The sequence below is a fragment of the Ambystoma mexicanum genome, chromosome 3q (genome assembly GCF_040938575.1).
Source record: "Ambystoma mexicanum isolate Mex_15411 chromosome 3q, UKY_AmexF1_1, whole genome shotgun sequence".
In the NCBI taxonomy this organism is placed as follows: domain Eukaryota; kingdom Metazoa; phylum Chordata; class Amphibia; order Caudata; family Ambystomatidae; genus Ambystoma; species Ambystoma mexicanum.
Window position 1 is genome coordinate 1,125,030,054 of NC_090926.1, and position 21,742 is coordinate 1,125,051,795.

At 43.7% G+C, this 21,742-nt stretch overlaps 1 protein-coding gene across 10 annotated transcripts in view; it reads right to left on the reverse strand.

Moving 5' to 3' along the window:
* The window catches only part of WIZ (WIZ zinc finger), a 1,545,343-nt gene that overhangs the window by 626,112 nt on the left and 897,489 nt on the right, over positions 1-21,742 (reverse strand). The window contains exon 1 of one of the 10 annotated variants that reach the window (XM_069603915.1): positions 49-68. The exons of the other annotated variants lie outside the window; for them this stretch is intronic. Within the exon in view, the coding sequence (XP_069460016.1) occupies positions 49-53 (5 nt within the window). The 5' untranslated portion in view covers positions 54-68. Of the gene's footprint in view, positions 1-48; positions 69-21,742 lie in introns of those variants that run through there. 10 annotated transcript variants of the gene reach the window in all.

The following is a 21,742-nucleotide window of genomic DNA, read 5'->3' on the forward strand; positions in this document are numbered from 1 at the left end:
CGGTATATAACCTGGACGGCATGATCCGATATTCAAAAGAAGACATACCTCATCCTGAATGCAGCCTTCCACTCCTCTTCAGTGCGATCATGCACTCAATTATGTGTTCTGCACAAGTTTAGATATTTTTATAGATTCATGCCCCTCACACCTGTTCGGATAAGACAAATTAGTGGCAAATGTTACCTGTTTTTTACCATAATGCTGTTCAGGGCATTATAGGTAATACAGGAGCAGGACTCATCAGTTCCTTTCTTAAAGACCAAAACAAAATGGCGAGTCTGGTGGATACCTGGAATGTCGGATGGAGCCATTTTGCAAACACACAAGTGCAAATATACTGCAGGTATAAATCCTCAGTTTCATTTAACAAAAACGTTTGCTGACACAGAATCTCGGCCCCTAGTATGAGATCACTGGGCCAGTTGTAATCCCGAAGTGAGTGACTGGTGGCTTGTGTCTTTCTAAATACATCTCTATGGGATGCATAGCAAGATAGTGATTGGGGAAGGATTGTGGCGATCTGGTGTGGCAATAAAGACAACGGAGAGCCCTGATTTGATAAAGTGGATGGCCCGTCTAGATTCATAAGTGTAATACCACACGTTTCTCAGAACACATTTTCACTGAAGCCACCCAATGGATGAGGTTGTGCAGGATTAAACATGGTGTCTCCAAAATAACCCCAAACAATGGGGTGTCAATGAAGTCATTTAGATGAAAGGCAATCGATTCTGGATCACCATTGAGGCATGTCATCTATAGGTCAAAAAACGTTCACCACTGTGCAGAAATGACAGATTGGTCCAATCCAAGGCCTGTATGACCTACGGTTTAGATTTTCTTAGGGAAATAATGGAGACAGAACAAGTGTATTGTTTATCTATGTAGTTGCCTCTTACCCCTGAATCTAATAAGGCAGCAGTTTACAAGGTTGGAAATCTGGGCCATGCGAATGTACAGGGGAAACTGTTGCAGGGTACTGGCGAACAACTGGGAATAAAACGTTTTCTCACTGTCATCCCTGTCCCACTTAAAACGAGCAAGAGTGTTTCCTGCCGGTTTGGGAGGCTTCCTAGGTCATTCCCTTATATAATGCCATGCTTTTTAACAGTACAAGCACTATTCAGGTGATCAACGGCTTTCCCTTTCATCATAAGTTAAGGGAGCACTGGTTTCGGAGGGAGAATAGAGGTGACGATTGGACAGGTAGGTTAAGGATATCTATAGAACCAGCTGCAGGGCAGCAACAAAACTGTGATGATCCACATTCCCCACATCTTAAGGTGATAATTTGTCTACTTGTAATACAATATCAAAAAAGACCAGAAAAGCCGAATGATGAACAAGGTGTCCTTTAAGTAATCCCTTTAGTCCCTCATATAAGACCACGGTTTACTTTTCCTGAGGCCAGGAGGAAGTGGTAGCCAGCTGCTTAAACCTAGTGATACTATGGAACAAATCCTTACTGCCCTGTTGTAACTCCACAAGTTACAGATCAGAGACCAGTGACCATTAACAGGTATCAAACAATCTATCCATGGCAGTGGTTAGCACATCAAAAATCATCCAAAAGGGGGATTGTTATTTTCAATGAATGAATTCGCACATAATGCCACTACCTCACCTAAGGAACATAAGAAAAACGCTGCCTTGGAAGCGGAATTCTGAAAAGCAGCAGGTCTACAAATAAGGTGCAGCATGCATTAGGTTCAGGAAAGTTTTGTAGGTTTTGGTTTCGCAACAGAAATGCTCAGGAGCCAGTGAGAAAGGCAGGATGATCACAATTGACCAGCCTCATGCAACATCATGGTTAGCTTTGGGAGCTATGGGTGCAATGGGGTTCAGAGGTGCCACTTTAACCACCTGATCCTGGCATTCGGGGCCTGGTCATTAATTGCTGTATGTGCTGCTGTCATATCGTATGCAATGCACCCCTTGCTTGAGTAATAGCAACCAGAGTATCAGGAGCTTGATCCATGAGGGCTAAGCAAGCCAAAATAGTTCCTCAATCTGTCAGCACTAGTAAGTGGTTAGCCTCCTGCCTCCTACCCTCACAAACCTTTCAGCTACCGGGAAGACAGAACAATCACAAAATAGTGTAGCTAGGAGGCAATCAAATGGTGCGGAGGAGACATAAAAGCAGTACAAAACCAGCTAGTGATTTTCTCCCTGATACTGCTAAGGAATGCAACTCAACACACGAAGAAAGCTTAGTTGAGGAGCATTGGTTAGTGCTTGCGGTCACGTAACAATGTAAACACGGTGTCCACAATTATTTCTTGGAATTGTGTTTCAATTCAACCGCATACAGTCTGAGACGTCTGTTCTACAGCTTCGTCAAAACTCGTCTTCTGCCATCTGGTCTCACACCATTTGGGGTGATACAGTGAAGGATCTTACAAACGCGAGCCCTAGCAGAGTTACAAATCTTAGGCGTTTCTTCAAATACTCCATCCTCAAATACACTCTAGTTACAGCATGCACAGTTTATGTCTATATTCTGTCTCAACATGATCAGGGAACTCTGGCCTCACGTTCCATTAGGCAACCATACTCCTTGTATTCACTCTGTAAAGACGGTCTAGGACGTCTTACCTCAAGTTCAAGCATGCTCTGTTTCTCTGTGTATCCACAGTCTCAAGATATTCTAGGAACTCTGTCACAAAAGTTCTGTCACTGCAAAGTTGTTCTAAGAACTCTGACTACACGTCCCAGCTAGCAGCATTTCTCTTGACTTTACTTTCTCAATGGTTTAATCTCTTCAGGTTTTAAACCCAATGCTTGTCCTCTTATCCCGTTTCTTCATTCTGTTTCTGGCATCCATCTGCAAACCCTCACTCATGTCTCGGATCAGTTTGATACACTTCCCTTGGTTCTCCAGTTGCTCTACTTTGGGCCCCGGTTAGTGAGGACACATTCTGGTGGCTCTGCTGTGCCCCATAATCTCATTGTACACCTGTGCCACTCATGTTGTAGTGGGCCTGGGTATTTGGAAATGCTTCTCTTGTCCTCAACGCTCCTTATCTGTCATGTGTCCGACATTGGCTCTAGCTTGTCCACTCAGCATGGATAAACTGCTCCATCAGTCTGCATCTCAGCTCCTCTCACCAATGATGCATTTCTGTTTCTCGCTATTGGATATTTCTTCTGGCCTGAGTGCCAAGGCCCATATCATCTGACTTTGGTCAGGGAAGAAAGACTTTGGATTCAATGCAATGTAAAGGCGGAGCACTTCATCAAAGCTGGAACAAATACAGACTATTAAGTGCATTTAAAATATATATCTAGTACACAATATCATCTTACTTAGATCACAGTTATCACAAGAATCACTCCAATTCTCAGAGGTGGGTTCAAGGGTTTTTATTGGACTACAAGTGGGCCCTTGGGCCATCCCGCTCTAGCTCGTCTCCTAGCATCTCCTCTCTAACCCATACGTCTTCAGTCCCAGATATATATATATATATATATATATATATATATATTCTCCCTCAGTATGCTACTCACTAAAGAAACTCATATGTTAACCTAAAGGTTTTTGGACTCATCTCTAACTTCCTTCAGGGTTCTTCCTAACTTTCCTTACTCTAACCAGTGGTCAGTTGTCTATAATGATATGGAACAGTGCCTTGCAAAGGCCCTGCCAAAGCCAGGTTTTTCCTTTCATGCTCACATTCTCCTCTCCTTCTGGTCGTGTCTTCATCCCCCCCCTCCTCCAACTCCTTCTGCCTTCACTCACTCATTCCACCACTCTCCTGTCCCTCAGACCTGCCTCACTCCTTCTGATCCTCCATTAGATGTTACTGCCGAATTTCTGCTGTCACTACTCTCTCAGGCCCCACTACATCCCCCTCCTTCCTTCACCCTATAACTCCTTCCTCCACTCCGCTACTCTCTCCCGCTTCTAATACACTGACACCATCATTTTGCTCAGTACCATACACTTTACAGTCACTGCTAAACACGCACAATCACACTGCAGTGCCACTTTCACATAAGTCAATGCCTTCCCTTTTACATAAAGTTGCCTTCACACACTGCCACTCCTTCCTTCTTCCTGCTGGTCTCTTGGTTGGGTATACAGTTCTTTAGCCGCAGGATTTTTCATCGCGTGACTTTTCATCGCCTTTTTTTAATCGAAAAAAAATCATCTTTTTGGGGGGGGGGGTTAAAAATGAAATAAATATTTGCGAGTGAATAGGAATAATTAAAAAAAAAAAAAAAACGGGGTTTGTGGCGGTAACCCCCCTCCCAAAAAAAATTAAAAACAAATGTTTTTTTCGATAAAAAAACGGCGATGAAAAGTCCTGCGACGAAAAATCCTGCGGCAAAATAACGTAGAACCCTTGGTTGAACCCCCCCCCCACCCTTCTGACCTAACCTGAATAAATTAAACCTCCTGCATTCTCTGCTTACTTTTTATACCCTCTCCCTCTCTCGGTTGGCATTCTGTCCCTGGCCAATCTGGACCCATTTCCCCATCTCTTATATGTGTTAGATGTGTTCAATGCTGCCAAGATTACAGATAGAGGGATAAACCCTGTCCACTTCTTCAGCGCAGGTCTGCTGCGGAATAACAATGGCAGACCGGGTAGCTGAGTGTCCGATTTTGTGTTTGGCGGGTGGTGTATCCTAAGCTCTAATCTCTAGTGGTTCAGGGGCAGACTGCGTTCAGCAGTGCATGTCTGTTGGTGCAGGAGAGCGTTGTGCAGTTCAGTTTGCAGCCGCGTAATAATGTTCTGCCGGTGCATTCTCTCTCTGGTCTTTCTACCTCCCGTTACAGGATGCTGGTAGCATGGAATTCCAGAGAGTTCCACTTGCTAATGTGGGTCTCAGTCTACTGCAGTTTCTGGGGCGCTGGAGGGTGTTTCACTGTCTTTTTCTGTGGCTCTTGGTTCAAGATGGTTTTGCTGACTCTGTAAAGAACACAAGTCTGGCAAGCATTTGCTGTAATAGGTTTGGTGTGATACAATTCTGGACTGCATCGAACGACAGACTCTAAGAGGGACACTGAACATAAATTAGGGACCTTTTAATGCCTACCTCCCTCCTCAAGAGAAGGACTGGTATGTTACTACTAATGAAAATCAGAGCTCAGCAGAGTATATGAATAATGGTATATGGAAGACATTTGGATATCTAATGCTGACAAAAAACTAGTGAGAGACTACCCAGAAGGAAAAGCTGATATAGGTAATTGAGTAATATTTAGATATACTGTGCCTAAAACATGCTACATCATTCATGTTTACGTTAAGACTGGGCATTTTACCTTTAAAAGGTTTTAAGGCATGATGGAAGGGAGCGTTAATCTGGTAACGGTACATATTGTAAAATTTGGGAGGAAAATATTAACCACTTTATTTGTACTTGTCCCTTATACAGTCCCTTTAGAACACAGTTCCTGAGACCCTTGGTTAATCAGCACGGTGTAAGGAGTGTAAAAGATGCAGGTCGGTTGCTTAAAACAATATCTGATGAGCGTGACGCTACTGCAGTATTGTTTTTTCTGGCAAATATGAATTAAATTTATAAACGAGAATCCTGGAACCATATCATTTTTATAACTATAAAATAGGTCATTTATCTGTCACCCTGGCTGGAGTTTGAAACTGTTGACATAATGAAATTGTCTTTTATCTATTAAATGTATTTATATATGAGAATATTATTCTAGAAATCTTAAAGTTGTTTGTCAGAGGATGGTAAAAGGAATTTGAAATTGTTAATACTTTCTCTAAACCTTTGATCATTATCATTTATTTATCTTATTGTATTTTATTTAACCAAATTGACCTATGAAGTGTTACTTCTTTTTATGCTGTGAATGTAAATGATGAACTCAGGGTGCAAGATGTGCACTCGCCATTACCCATTGGCTAGTAATATTTTACTCCTGGTGAGTAAGAAATGGTGTGCTGTGCATATGTATACGATTGAGGTGGGAAATTACTTTTATGGCTGGCTAGTAGCCTGCAACTTGAATTTTTGCACCCTGAACTGTTAACTTGGATGGCCTTGCCAAAATAAACTTCCATATGAAAGCATGTTCTCTTCTGCCTCTTTAAACTATTTGTTTGAAAAAGGTCATAAAGTGGTCTGCGGATACTCCAGTAGGTGCTGTTATTGGGAGGAGGCCAATGTAGTTTCTATGATGGCAGTTCTTTGGTATGATTAGGGGGCGGGGGAAGGTTACTATTGGGAGTTCAGTGGGTTAAAGGAGTCTAAGATGTAGCGAGTTCTTATCCTAGTTCTGCTTCAGTGCATTTGACAGGAAATATGTTGCCTATGAACATTCAACCACTGCCCCTCCCCCCCCCACTACTGACAAGGGTTCCCTACTAGGCAAAAATAAAGTAACCAGTACTCCCTCCCCACCCAGCCCTCACTAATGTGAATGGTACAAAGGAGGTAGCTCTGGCCACAGGAACTCTAGCTGTTCCCTGCATAATAAAACATGCTGTGTAGTATATCTGCTACCCAATAAAAAATGTTTTTCTGAAGAGGTGTGGGAGGCCACCAAACAACATGATCACTTCTCCTAGTATAACCTATCCAATGGAGCCTTAAACACTGCACCATAGTGGTATAGGAGATGGGAAACCTTGGCCTCTGATCGCGAGAACATCAGGTGCTGTAAGTGACCAAAACCCCAGCCCTGTTCTCCATGTATGTAGATGCATCCCTCAAACTATCTTCTCCTCACCGTGGCTACAACTGTGCCTGTGCTTCCTGCCATCAATACTGGCTGATGATCCGCAGTCATCTTTGGTGCTTCGGCAAGTAGGAACTTTATCAAAGCTTGGTGCATGCTGCCTGGGTATGAACTTCTGAGTTTCTGTCTGTGATCTGGAGTCATTTGTGAACGAGTTGGCAGCAGGCCAGACAACCTCCAATATATTCTTAGTGGAGGATCTCAGCAGCAGTGCTAGGCAGCATGGTAAAATGGCCATTTTAAGTTACTCGGTCTTGTGTGTGAGCAGGCCTCCTTCCGACAAATGTCAGTCTTTCAGGTCAAGTACGAAATGTTTTTGAAGACAAGAAATGAAAGTTACTCACCATAGTGACTAGAGTACTCATAGTGCATAGTCCCCTTTCCTCCATCCTTGTGGCGCACCCCAACATGGGGATGGTACTGGTACCTTTGGCAGCGAAAAATTGAGCTTTCCCCTTTAAATTTAGTATAGCGCGTGGGGTATGGCCTCCGTCGGGTGCACGCCCCACCGAGGCCCCGCCCTTTGGCACTCAAATCTAGCTGTGTTTAGGATTGTATTCAATTGTTATGTTGGGTGTGGGCCTCTCTTTCACTATACAGGACTCTCAAACCTTGCCGTGTTTAGTATAGTAATTATTTGGTCACTTGTATCTCAAACATAGCTGTGTTTAGTACAACACCCATCTGACCTGTTAGGCGTGGGCATCTCTTGCACTATGCTGGACTCTCAAATCTTGCTGTGTTTTAAGATTGTAATCCTTTGGTCACCCGTGTCTCAAACATAGCACTGTTTAGTACAACACATCTGACCTGTTAGGCATATGCCTCTCTCCCACTATATGGGACTCTCAAACCTTGCTGTGTTTAGTATTGTAATATTTTTTTTTCCGGTCACCTGCGTCTCAAACCTAACAGTGTTTAGCACTGCACCCATTTGATCTGTCAGGCATAAGCCTCTCTCCCTCTATACAGGACGTTCAATCTGGCAGTGCCCTAGTTCAAATTGCATTGTTGATTGTAGGCCTCTGCCCCTCTATACAGGACGCTCATATGTGACTGACCAACTCACACCTAGAAAGCATTTCTGTAGAGTGAGACAGTAATCACTGGCTGATTACTGTGGAGTGATACTGTGATTAGGATCTCACGCCTCATAAGATGACACAGTGATTCTTGGTCACGCCCATTAGGACAGTTCTGTAGTTAGTAGCTATCCTTCATAAACCCACATAGCTATTTCACCGTAGTGAACCTCGTCCAGGGAGACGGTCAGTAAGGACAGCCACCGATTACACCCAACGATATAACCCCAACTACCTCCCCTACCTCACTCAAGACAGTGACTGAACAAGTCGGCAACACCAGCTGACAACACCAACTACAGACAGAACCCAAACTTGTAGCGGACAATTCTCTACACCACAATTCAGCCAAACCAAAGCAAAAATCAACTCGGCATCAACAAACAAAATAAAGACCAAATCTCAAGCTTAAGATGCCGTGCAAATGACCTATACTGAGAGAAATTAAAAGAAGAGACAGAACTGCAATAAAGACTCACAACTGCAGAACACACTCCCACAGAGAGGAACGAAAACCAAAACAACGCTGAGAGAAGAGACAAATTCCTCTGCTTTACTCAATACCTTGCAAAAAACCAGTCATCAGAACGAACCAACCCAACACTAGAATCATCAAACAGCAGACACCCAAACACAACCACAAAGAAGAAGGATGGACAACACTAGAAACAACAAAAACATAATCGACGCAATAACACCTTACATCACCAAAACAAGAGGAACTTCCACTCAACACCCACAATTCTTGGAAGAAGAACCTGATGAAAACAAAAAGCCAAGACAAAAGCTAGAAGAACTTTGACGACACAGACGCAACTGTACCAACACCTCAACTAGAGATTGACCAGAAAGGAAACCTCAACATCGAACAGAAGACAACCTCAACAATAAAGCCCAAGCTGTTTGCTCAAGCCCTGTTTAATAAGGGCTGTCTGTGGCTGTCCCGGCAGTTCGTGCTGTCTGCCAGGACTGATTTACTTCCTCAACAGTGTGTTTTTCCATTTGAATTGGCTAAGTGTCATTAGCCCCTCCTATCCTTCCCACGAATCCTCATCAGCCCAGGTGCACACACTTTTGCGCGCGCGCCGTTTATGCAAGCCCCGTTTGATAAGGGCTGTCTGTGGCTGTCCCCGCTGTTCGTGCTGTCTGCCAGGACTGATGTAACGCCTCAACGGTATGTTTGCAGAAGCCAAAGCCATTTGGACTTGAACTGAATCACAAAGAAATTCCAAAGAAACCGTGTATTTACACCGTGTTTTTTTCCTCATAGGTGTGTTTTTCCATTTGAATTGGCTAAGTGTCATTAGCCCCTCCTAGCTTTCCCAGGAATCCTTATCAGCCCAGGTGCACACGCTTTTGCGTGAGCGCGATTTGCGCAAGCCATGTTTGATAAGGGCTATGTGGCTGTCTTGGGCTGGTGTGGCAGGGGGGCAGTCTTAAATATTTTATAGAGCTTATTCTGCTGTGCTGCCACCATTTGTGTTTGTCATGTCTCTTTAAATAGCCCATGTGGCTTGCCCTTGCATCTCAACAGCTGTCTGCCTTAGACTGTTTCAAGTTGTAACGCATCGTGGTTTGAACCTGTGTGTTACGATAATTCCTATTTTCTGCACTAAAGGTGCTTTTATTAACATATACTGCGCATACACAGCGCATTGTGAAAGTGGGATTGTGCTGTCTCGCGGGAGTGCGTGGAGAGCTGGGTTACATCTTATACAAACTCGAATTAAGGTACTATGTGGTTATTTATAGTTGACAACATATATAATTTTGAGTGTATTCATATGTGATTGGTGTCGTTGACAAATTTCCAAAGCCCATGCGATATTACTGTGTTAGTGTAAAGAGTTGATGGAAAAAATCTGGTTGCAAATGATACACTGTGCATAAGGAGGGCTACAGAAAAGGGAAAAGAGTCCCTGTGCGTGGCTGCTGGATTTGTGTTGTGAGCATCACATATTGGAAACAACTATTGCGATTGTGTGACATCGGTGTATGGGCGGATCTAACGCCAGTTTAAAACTGAATTGTTACCCTTTAATCCACATTAAAATGGAAAAGGGCCAATACACATTGAAAACGGGCATGCCGGTTGTAAATGTGTCATTATTTAGAGAAGGTAACTCTATGATGTCAGAAACCACATTAGCAAACCCTCATACGCCAATACAACAAAAAAAAATGTTTTTGACATGTCCAGGTGAGAGAAAAACCATGAACAAAAGTCGGAATCGCTCGACTTCAAAGGGCACCGACATTCGCCTGTATTACAATCAAGGTGTGGGACAGGGGGATGGGCTAAGCAAAACACAGCTTAGCAATGGCAGCACAGTAAAACAAGATCAACTCTTGGAATTGAACGCCCGCCTAGACGTGGAAGTGGCCGCCCTTAAGGCTAATGTGCCAGTAAAGATAACCACTAAAGCTGGTCGTTTAATATCAGACACCACTATGGAACATGAAAGTAAACTATGTGATGACAACATACTGATGACCCAAAAAACACTTGAAAAGATTAATGAGAGCCCTCCAAGATTATGTTCCGTGGAGGCTCAACAGAGATTGAGGGAAGCTTACCAAGCCATACACATTACAGGGCAAGTAGATGAAGAGGCTCTCAACTTCAGAATTTGAGCCATGCTTCTGACAATGAGGAGGAAGTTGTATTTGTCCACTCCAATACAGGGGACCTAATGCAGGTGGATCATTTATCCCCAATACAAAGGCAAAATCAAAGTGACCATATTCCAACTGGGAGAGTTGAAGAGGAAAATGAGACTCATACAGTAGTAAATCGAAGGGCTAAAGGATCCTTAGAAATGTCTGAATGTTCAGAGGGAGAAGCATTTGTAAACTCACTTTCTTTTGTTCCTTCTACTGCAAGGCGGCAAATGTAGCTTGGAGTGGGCAACAGTCCTTACGGCCTGCTGATAAATCTACAGAAGCGATATTAGTGCAGTCCGATATGAGCCCAACCCTACTGGCCATGAATACAGCCCTATTATCCCTTGCCAAGCTATACCAGGCAATGGATCAAAAGCTTAACTATCAAACAATACTGCTGACAAAATTAACAAATCAAAAAGTTGGCGGGCACTAAACGGAAGTGGCAAGAGAGTGTGAACCACAGTATGAGATCTTTAGACACTGCGGCGTAAGAGATGCTGAGAGTCGAACTGAAATTTTGCAAGATATTGGAAACAAGGCATTAGCATATCCAAAACAGTTTGTATTCGGAGGAACAACCTGCACAAAAGGACCTGCTGATGACATGGAGGTAAAGCAGCCGAATGGATTGTGTTGCAATATTGGTGAAAAATCTAAAAGTAATACTGACCCAGTGATAGATGTTGAGGATGCCAATACTGAAAAAATACAAGATGAAGCCCCCACCTTACCTGTAAAAGTGGATTTAGGAAATAAATCGGAGAGAGCGCCAAGAAACAAAAACAAAAGAACAGTCACTCAGAAATCTACCAAAACAAATGTCAAAACAAGGCGCTTCTTGAAGATCCTGAACATCGCAAAAGAAATGGATGACAAAAAAGAGACGGAAAGTGAACACACTGGACCATCTTTAAAACAATCAGAGTAATAAAGAGAAGGCTACTCCCAGCTTGTTTTACAAACCCCTAGATGACATGGTGGCAGAAAATATCCTTATGAAGGAGAAAGAAAGGGTCCAATCGCAGTTACCTCCTGCTGCTCCAATTACCTCTGGACAGCAGGAGGCTGGGTTGGGCGGGATGACTGAGTCTCAAATGAGAGAGGAAATAAATAAAACTGTGGAAAGTTATATCGCTAATAGGCAGAAAGGAAATGTACAAAAAGAAGTTGACAATGAAGCTCGCACCAATTTGAATTATAAACCAACCTTTGGTAGCCCTAAACATGCACTGATAAATTCAAATGGAATCTGCCAGACACTGAAAATTTGGGACAGACTTCGCAATGGAAAATAAATATAATAATTGTTAAAGATCATACATTCAAATCGAGAACAGTTGCGCAAAATAATCACCACTGTTTTATATTGGAATGTAGAGACCAACCATTAGCGCAGTTTCACCTAAATCAGTCAAGTGTATTAAATATCTGTAAGGAGATACCACAATTGCGAAACTTAACATCAAACTAACATCAAACATTGACAGAATCGAGTTCCTGTATGATCAAGATCTTTCCAGATCCCGAATTTCTGTTCGCTCTACTGTTTTGGCTGACATTATGGGGTATGCAAGGGATACATTGTTTCAAATGGGCTTTAATTTATATACAGAGGACATGCAAACATTAAGAGGAGATAGGTCGGGTCTTATGAAATGGACCCCTCACATATATGGAGCCAATACTAATAGACAAAGTGGTGTGGAAAGCCACCAGCAACATCAAGCATAACAATCCATAAGAAAAGAAAAATATGCTGGAATACCCGAGGATTTTCCCACCTCACTAATTCGCAAAGTACTGAGCTAAATGTTTTTGACATAGTGGTATTGCAAGAAACATGGTTGGTGGAGGCCCCCATATGGGATGGCTATGAAATAGCTCTAGAACCAGCATTGTGCTTGCCTAGGGGTCGACCAATGGCAGGTCTTATGATAGCAACAAAAAGAACAAGGGGGTTTAGAGTAACCATGTATGACTCACTCGCACCATTCATCCAAATCATTAAGCTGATAAGTGATGCTCACTCTATCATAATTGTCAACATATATTGGGGAAGGGTGCACCTGTCACCAGACTGCTTTTTTAAACATCTTGAGGATGTTCTCTCAAAGATTGCATTAGAAAAACATATTGACTGTGTGTTAGTTATGGGTGACCTGAATATCCATCTGTTGGCAAAAGTGGGAAGAAAACCAACATTGGAAGAACAAAGGTGGTGTCATATCATGGAAGATATGCAAATGGTAATGGCAAATGGACAGTGGAGAGTGACACTCCAGCCGCCAGTACATGGCATAATGGTCCATTTGAAGCCACTTGTGAATGGTGCAATGATGAACATGGTCCAAACCCTGGATGTAAGATCAAATAGTAAAGGTGACCACAGCCAGCTCTGTTTACCATTGGAGTTGAAGATAAGCCAGCATATGAAATGCTGCAAAAAATATAGAGGTAATGTAAGTGCAAATAACATGGGGAATCGAATAAAATGGTCAATAACATCTTTGAATGAGTTTGATAAACAGCTATCTATGCATCCAGGGCAAAATTATGTATCATCTATTCAAAACTATGTATATCTAAGAAATACTGTGCAAGGTAACACTATAAACACACACATACTTTCAATATGGATGCTAAGGTTAAAAAAGCTGAGTTGAGAAAGCAGATATGGCTGTTAAAACATCTAACTGTAGAAGAGAAACTGCTTAAAATGAAACTGGCAAAGAGGAAGGAAGGCGATGTGCCATCCAAGGGACAGTGAACATATGTTAAAAAAGATTTCATCTGAGATATGTGGTGTCTTAAACAATGTAACATATAAAGATGAGGCCACTGTTCAGATAAATTCCATTGCAGCAAAAACCTGGTGCAATTATTTCCAACAAATTTATCAGACTCCAGTATTAAACCATCACCTAGTTATTAAGAGTGAAAACTGGGATAATTCGATAAAATTTGATCACGAGGATGTATTATTCTATATCTCAAAACGTAGCACCTCGCGGGCCCCCAGTCAATATGGTTCAGATAATAGAATGATAAAGGAAAATGCAGGGGTCTGGTCCTCAATGCTAATGAAGATTTTTAAGGAAGGAAGGCACACAGGGGAACTACCTGACTCATGGAGGAACTCAATACTTATTGCACTCTTTAAGAAAGGGAACAGACTTGACCAAGCATCTTACAGGCCTATTGCCCTTTTGGATTGCCCGGAGAAGATATTTGCTCGCATACTCCTTCGTGAGTTCAACAACTGATTAAACAAAGAAAACTTAAGAGATCCATGGCAGACGGGGTTCTTGAAGGGATTAGGCACAGGCATTTATTTATTGACCATAAATGCTATTATTGCCAAACAATTTAGCAGGAAGTTACCTTTGTATGTCGCATTTGTCGGCTTTAAAACAGCGTTCGACCCGATCCTAATAGAGCTCCTATTTATGAAATTAATTAGAATAACTGCCCATGGAACATTCTAAAGTGGATTATTGAATTCCATGAGAGGACAACGTTGCAAATAAGACTGGATGGTGATGGCTCGTTATCTGATCCCATTTTCACATCAAGGGGACTAAAGCAAGGGTGTATACTTGACTCGGCAATTTTCAATTTCTTTATATTAGACCTGTGCAAGGAATTCATTAATGTCATAAGTGACTCACCAAAAATTGGGCAGAAGGAGGTCAAATGGCTGTTGTAAGCGGATGACCTCCTTCTGATATCGAAGACACCAATGGGACTGTCTAATATGTTACAAGTACTGGAGAAATATGCCAATAATAGTAAAAGGACCATTAACATTAAAACAACGCAGGTAATTCAATTTGGTAATAATAAACAACGTAATAGAAAATGATAATCCTGGAGATGGGAAGAATTGAAATTATAAGGGACTAACTTTAAGTTATGTTATAATTTCCTTCTCTCATCTGTAGATCATAGGTTTTTTTTTATCTGCTTTTTTCCTTAGTTGTTTTTATCTTATGACAAAAGTTAATTGTTTGAATAATGTAAATGAAATGTAATTAGCAAATATCAATGACTTTGTTTTTTAAGAAACTTTTGTTTTTTATATATGTATATGCTTAATTGTAATTGTAAAAAGAGATAATTTGTTTTATATTGAAAGGTTGAATTTTTCAGCCAAACCAATAAAAAAAATTAAAAAATAAAGCCAAACCAAACTACACCTCTAAACTCAACTGCAATCCAATAAACGCAAGATCCATGTCAAAACACTCAACAGAGATCTTTGATCTACTCGATGACAACGGCATTGACAACATATTCATCATAGAAACATGGCTGGACGACAATTACGAAATCACACTCCGAAGCTGCCTCCCAACCAACTTCAAAAGCCTTCAAGTAAACAGAAAAAATAAAAAAGGAGGAGGCCTCACAATAGCATTCAAAGGACACTTGAAAATAAAAATAGACGCACCTCTTTTCAACTGTGAAACCATGGTCATGCACCTATCAGCAAACCCAAAAACCAACATCACATTCATCCTGGTGTACAGACCACTGGCATACGGTGCAACCTTTGTCGACAACTTCATAGAGGCCATCACCAACATAACCATCAAGCACGAACATCTAATCATCCGGGGGGGACTTCAACATCTGGTTTTAAGAAAGTCACGCCAACTCTCAAAACTCACTGATTGGACAACTTACAACTATGAAACTACGACAGCTGGTAAAAGGGGCAACACACTCGACAGGACACACCTTCGATGCAATCTTCGCCAAAGAAAAAAAACACCATGGCACCACCGATACAAATACTGTGGAGCAACCACCTCATCATCCCATTTGTGATCAGACTACCAACTCAAGTCTGCATCCAACCCCCCCAAACTCACAACCACCACAAAAAGAAACTGGAAAAGCGTCAAAGCAAGCAACCTATTCTAACAACTGGAGATGACTGTTAGGCAGAAACCTGTGCAGTTCCCTTGGGGAACACTGCAAAAGATTTAAGACTACAGGTAGAGCAGTAAACCCCTTTGGTAGCAGTCTGTACCACCCAGATTTACCTGGTAGCTGTGGCTGAGCAGTCAGACTTCTCTCAAGAAGAGTTAGGCAGTATGTAAAGTATACACAATATGTACCAAAACACAATAGCACAAGCAAACACTGACCAGAGCTTGGTTTCAAAAGTATATAGTTATTTATTTAAAATACACATAAGTTAAAAACACTCTAGCAAAAATTATAGTAAAAGCACTTCAACACAGTTATAATGAAAGTAGATTCAATCCTTTCTCCTATCTAGACAACTCTAGGTAAACACCACTTAATTAAAACAGAGGTGAGTGCTTAACGTTAGATGACACTCTAGTAGTTTCCAAGAAAGGGAGAGAAAAAGCAGAAATGGGTTAAACACACCACTCTAAGGTCCAGAACACTTGCAATAGGCTCAAAGAAGCACAAAGTCACAGGTGAGCAAAAGTCACTAGGCAGGGCCCACTCTTAGAGTAGCCGGAGCGAAAATGTGCCCAAGATCACACTGTTAGTTAGAGATTCAAAGTCTTGCAAAGAGTCAAAAAGAGTTTAGAGTGGCTCAGAAAGTTTAGCCAAAGTGTCCCAGGCACTCCCAGGTTCGAAAGCCGGGGACTAAATCTACCCCGTACAGTCGGTAGCAAGGGAAGCCAGGCGGAACACAGTACCTTAAGCGGAAAGGATCCTCCAGCGGTGGCAGTTGTTCCAGGCAGTGGCAGCAGGGCTCGACGTCGGTCAGGGGAGAAGAAGTTCTCGCTGAAGAGCAGAAGAAGAGGGTCGTTGCACTGCCCGGGAAGAAACCAGCCGCGGAGTCCTCCGGTTAAAGGGTTGGTACCGACTTTCGCGGTATGGGGGTAAAGTGTGGTATTCCGGTTGCCGGGGTGCTTGGCACAGGCAAGGCGGCCACGAGATACCTCAAAGAACGGAAAGAAGGCGAAAACTGGTTGTCCCCACCAGTCAAGGGAAGGAGCCACTCCGTTAAGAGTTCTCCTCGGTCGTCGGGAAAAAGTGGTGAGACGGTTCAGCAGGGCTCCACCGGGTGGTGTCGTCGAAGCAGGTCGGCTCAGCTCTTCCCTCGTCGGATTCTTGGTCCTGTGGCGACTTCTGAAGTCCCAGTCCCCAAAGCCCTGCTTTTATGCAGCAAACCCCCATTCACCCAGCCTAGCTGTCACTCAAACATGCTAAGTGGTGAGCCGGGCGGCTCACCACTTGGGCCAATCAGGACGGAGTGCGACTTGAGTTACCAAGGTAACTCAGTCCAGGGTGCCTAAATCCCCCTCCACCCCTCCTAAGTACCCCAGACAGAGTGGCACCACTTTGGAGGGCTTCTGTGGAGAAGCCCGCCAAAAGTGGAACAAAGGGCTCCACTTTGGGTCAGAGTTACAGAGGCGAACACCAACGCCATTTTAGAATCAAGTTTTGGCAAAAAGTCCCAACCGGAGTTATAAAAATAAATATATAAACCGGCGGTATGTTTAAGGCTACCGTAAATAAATAATTAAATGTGTTAGCCTAAAACAATGGGAAATCCCATAGGGAAATATTCGCGGTCGAATATAAAAAGTAGTTTCCACTGCCACCAGCCAAAACTCGATCAGGGGGGACGGAGACGTGCCCCCTCGACTAACAGACCCTGGGGCAATCGAATTGCCCCAGCCAGTACGTCCACAATATGATGGTTTGTACTGGTTCTGTTCAGGATTCAAGACTAGCAAAGTCTTTGGTGACTTTACATGCCCTGGGAGACAGTAGTCAGTCCCAGGGTATGGAGTCTATGTTGGGGAGTCCCTAGGACACCCCTGGGTCACGGCACAGAGGGTGCTGTGTGACCCACATCACAAAAATACATGAGGCCCTATGGAGTAAAAGACCCCATAGCCCATTCAACACAAGGTTTGTCCAAGATAACACAGTTCAACATGTCCAAGAGTGAGGGTAAAAGAGTCTCACTCTTGGCAGGAGAAAAAAATTAAACCCCAGAAATCCAGCAAAGCTGCTGGGGGACTCACTAGGTAGGGAAATTCAGCCTAAACAGAGAATTCTCCCTAACACTCGCCCCCCCCAGACTAAGGGACAGGAGGATTTAATCCACTCCTGGATGAACCTCATACCTCTAGTCGATGATATACATCCTAGAGAGTCCATCAGCATTTTGATGGTGACACCCTGACCTGTGCTCAATGGTGAAATCAAACCCTTGCAGGCAGATTGACCATCTCAATAGTTTTGGATTTTCCCCTTTCATTTGCATTAACCATCTCAAGGGTTGGTGGTCAGTCTGAATAACAAAAGTAGAACCATACAAGTATGGCCTAAACTTCTTCAGTGCCCACACAATAGCAAAGCATTCTCTTTCGATAGTTGCCCACCTTGTCTCAGGATCCTTCAGTTTCCTACTGATGAAGCAAATGGGGTGCTCCCTACCCTTCTCATCCAGTTGGCTTAGAACTGCACCTATACCTACATTGGAAGCATCAGTTTGTACAATGAAAGGTTGGTGGTAGTCAGGAGCTCTCAATACTGGAGCCTGGCAAAGAGCTCTCTTCAGTTTTTCAAAGGCCTGATTGCACTCCTCATTCCATTTTACCTTTTTAGGGAATTTGGGAGAGGAGATTACATTCAGTGGAGAAGCTATGGTCCCATAGTTCTCAATGAAATTCCTGTAATACCCAGTGAGGCCTAGAAAAGCTCTCACTTGGGTTTGAGTAGTTGGTGTTGTCCAATTTTGCACAGCTTCAATCTTGCTGGGCAAAGGCCTTATTTCTCCACCTCCTACCTCATGTCCAAGGTAGACCACTTTACTTTGACCAATCTGGCACTTACTGGCTTTGATTGTCAAATGGGCCTGTTTCAGAGCCTGCAACACATGTCCTAGGTGGTTCACATGTTCTTCCCAGGAGTGGCTGAAGACTGCAATGTCATCCAAGTATGCCATGCAGAAATCTTCCATCCCAGCCAGAACTTGGTTCACCATCCTTTGGAATGTGGCAGGTGCATTTTTCAGTCCAAAAGGCATGACCTTAAACTGGTACAAGCCAACTGGGGTTGAAAATGCAGTTTTCTCCTTGGCATGGTCTGTCAGGGCTATTTGCCAATAGCCTGACGTCAGGTCAAATGTGCTGAGGTACTTGGCTGCACCAAGTTTATCCACCAACTCATCTGTCCTGGGCAAAGGGTGGGCATCAGTCTTGGTGACTGCATTTAGAGCTCTATAGTCCACACAGAATCTCAAGTCTTTGGATCCTGCCTTTGGTACTAACACAACTGGGCTAGACCATGGACTAGTAGAGGGTTCTATTACCCCGAGATCAAGCATCTTCTTGACCTCTCCTTTGATGTGGGCTCTGATATGTTCTGACATTCTGTATCCTCTGCTTTTGACTGGCAGACAGTCACCAGTGAGTATCTCATGCTGGCCCCAAGGGGTCAAGCCTGGTGACAGTGAGAACAGGGAGGCAAACTGATTTAACATTGATTTGCACTCCTCTTGTTGCTCAGGTGTCAGGTCTGAAGAGAGATTGACTCCTTCAACTTTTTCATCTAAAGGTACACCTCTGAGGAGATCAGGGAGAGATTCACTCTCTTCCTCCTCTGCAGCTGAAGCTAGAAGCAAGGCTCCTACATCAGGTCTGGAGATGTATGCTTTTAGTCGGTTGGTGTGGAAGACTCTAGGAGCTTCCCTGGGTCTGCCCAGATCCACCAGATAGTTGACCTCTCCAAGTTTTCCCACAACCTTGAAGGGTCCCATCCATTTGTCTTGCAAGGCCCTCTGCCTTGTTGGGAGCATAACTAGAACTAGCTGGTCTTGAGTAAACTCAACCATGTTAGCCTTCTGGTCGTGCCAATGTTTGACCAGGGCTTGACCAGCTTTCAAGTTGTCACTTGCTTCTGCCATCATGTGTGACATTCTCCTCCGGAGACCTATCACATAGTCAGTCACTCTGACTGGCTTGAGGGGAGGAGCACCTTCCAACCCCTCCTTAATCAGGGCCAATGGACCTCTGACTGGATGGCCATAGAGAAGCTCAAAGGGAGAATAACCTACTCCCTCCTGAGGGACTTCTCTATAAGCAAAGAGAAGGCATGGCAGTAGAAGGTCCCACTTTTTCTTAAGGGGCTCTTCCAAAGCACCTATCATGCTCTTCATAGTTCTGTTAAACCTTTCAACCAACCCGTTTGTCTGAGGGTGGTAGGCGGTTGAGAACTTGTAGGTAACTCCACAGGTTTTCCACATGGCCTTCATGTAGTGGGACATAAAGTTTGACCCCCTGTCAGAGATTACCTCCTTAGGAAACCCAACCCTGGTAAAAATACCAAGGAGGGCCTTAGCCACAGCCGGAGCTGTAACAGTCCTCATAGGAATGGCCTCAGGGTATCTAGTAGCATGGTCTACTACAACAAGGATAAACCTGTTGCCTGAGGAGGTTGGAGGATCAAGGGGACCAACAATGTCAATCCCTACCCTCTCAAATGGGACTCCCACAACTGGGAGAGGCACTAAAGGTGCCACATTCTTGGAACCAACCTTACCAGAAGTCTGGCAGGTATGGCAGCTCTTACAATATCTATCTACTTCAGCCCCCATCTTTGGCCAATAAAAGTAGAGTGAGAGCCTTTCCTTGGTCTTCTTGAAACTCAAGTGGCCAGCCAAAGGTATCTCATGGGCTAGTTGTAAGAACTGTTGTCTGTTTTCTTGTGGGACTACAAGGCGTTTGTAGTCTCCAGGTTCAGACTCAGTGGGTTCACTGTAGAAGAGGCCATCTTCCCAGTGCAACCTATACTTCCCAGGCTCTTGCCCATCAGCTTGAGAAGCTGCCTGGTGGCGGAGACCCTCCAGAGTTGGACATTCTCTTTGCCCCTTACGAAAAGCTGCCCTGCTAGGCCCACCTTCTGCCAGTAAAGACTGCAGCTCAGGATGGTCCTCAGGGTCCAAATCTCCAATAAGGTTGGGGCCTCCTTCTAGCTCTTCCTCAGAGTCTAGCTCAACCACACAGGGTTGTACCTCTCTCTCAGCCTCAGCTGGAGGTGGAGTTACAGGTGTAACTTTGGACAACCTAGGGGAAGTCCTTGTTGGAAGCACTGGAGTGCTTGCTGCTGGTTTTTTCCTAGGAGTCTTGGGTTGCCCCTTTGCTCCTGACCTGGTAGTTACTGCAGTAAGTTGCTCCAGTGGTAGAGGAGTGATTTCTGTCATCATCTCCTGAGATAACCCTCTCAGGGTTTTCTCCCTTGCAGGTTTTGTGAGTTCCTGAACCCTTTTGCTAGGAGGTCTGGGGGTATGAGATACAACTCCAAGAGCTTTGAGGTCATTACCCAACAGAACCCTACCTGGCACTTCACATTGTACACTGACAGGTATTTTTACAGCCATATCATTACATTGGATGAGAACTGGTAACTGGGGACACATCTGCACAGGCCCACCAGCTAACTTGGTGAGGCATTTGGGTGCCTTAGCAACATCCTCTGCCTTGAAAAATGATTCATCCACCACAGTTATGCTGGCTCCAGTGTCCCTAATGGCAGGAGTCTCCTGACCATTCACCTGGACACTGTCCTTATAATACTCTTTAGTATTATCTGGGATAGAGTTATAGACATCTAAATTCTGTTGCTCCCACAACCCCAGAGAGACTAAAGAAACACTAGCTGAGACTCCAGTGGGTTCATCAGCTAGTAATAGAAAGTTTCCACTTGCCATAGGTACTTCCTCTTCTGGAGCGAAGGCTAAGGAGGCAAGCTGGACCCCTGAAGGTTTACCCTTACATCTGGGATCTCCTTTCACATGGTCAGTAGCCTTACAAACAAAGCATGAGCCAAAGGCTCGCTGGAATGGAGGCTTGTTCTGACCTCCTTCTGGTCTGGGACCAGAAGGTACACTAGCCTGATTTGGTTTCCCTTGTGGCTTACCCTTATAGTTTTGTTTGGGGCCCTCTTTGGAATTTGTAGTATTAGAATTCTCTTTGGAGTCCTTCTTAGACTGTTTTTCCCCATCCTTCTTCTGAGTTACCCCAGAATCCTTGTGAGTGGCCCTGTTGGCAACCCACAAGTCAGCAGCCTTAGCTAGTTTCCGGGAATCCAATTCCCTGGAATCAGCCAAGTGTTGTCTGAGCTCAGGAGAGCAGGCATCATAAATAGTCTCCAACATAAACAAATTCTTCATACCTTCATAAGTGTTCACCTTGTAACCCTTAATCCATCCCTCTAAGTTCTTCAAACATTCATTCACCCAGGTAGCCCAAGGGGTACCATCATGCTTTTTGAG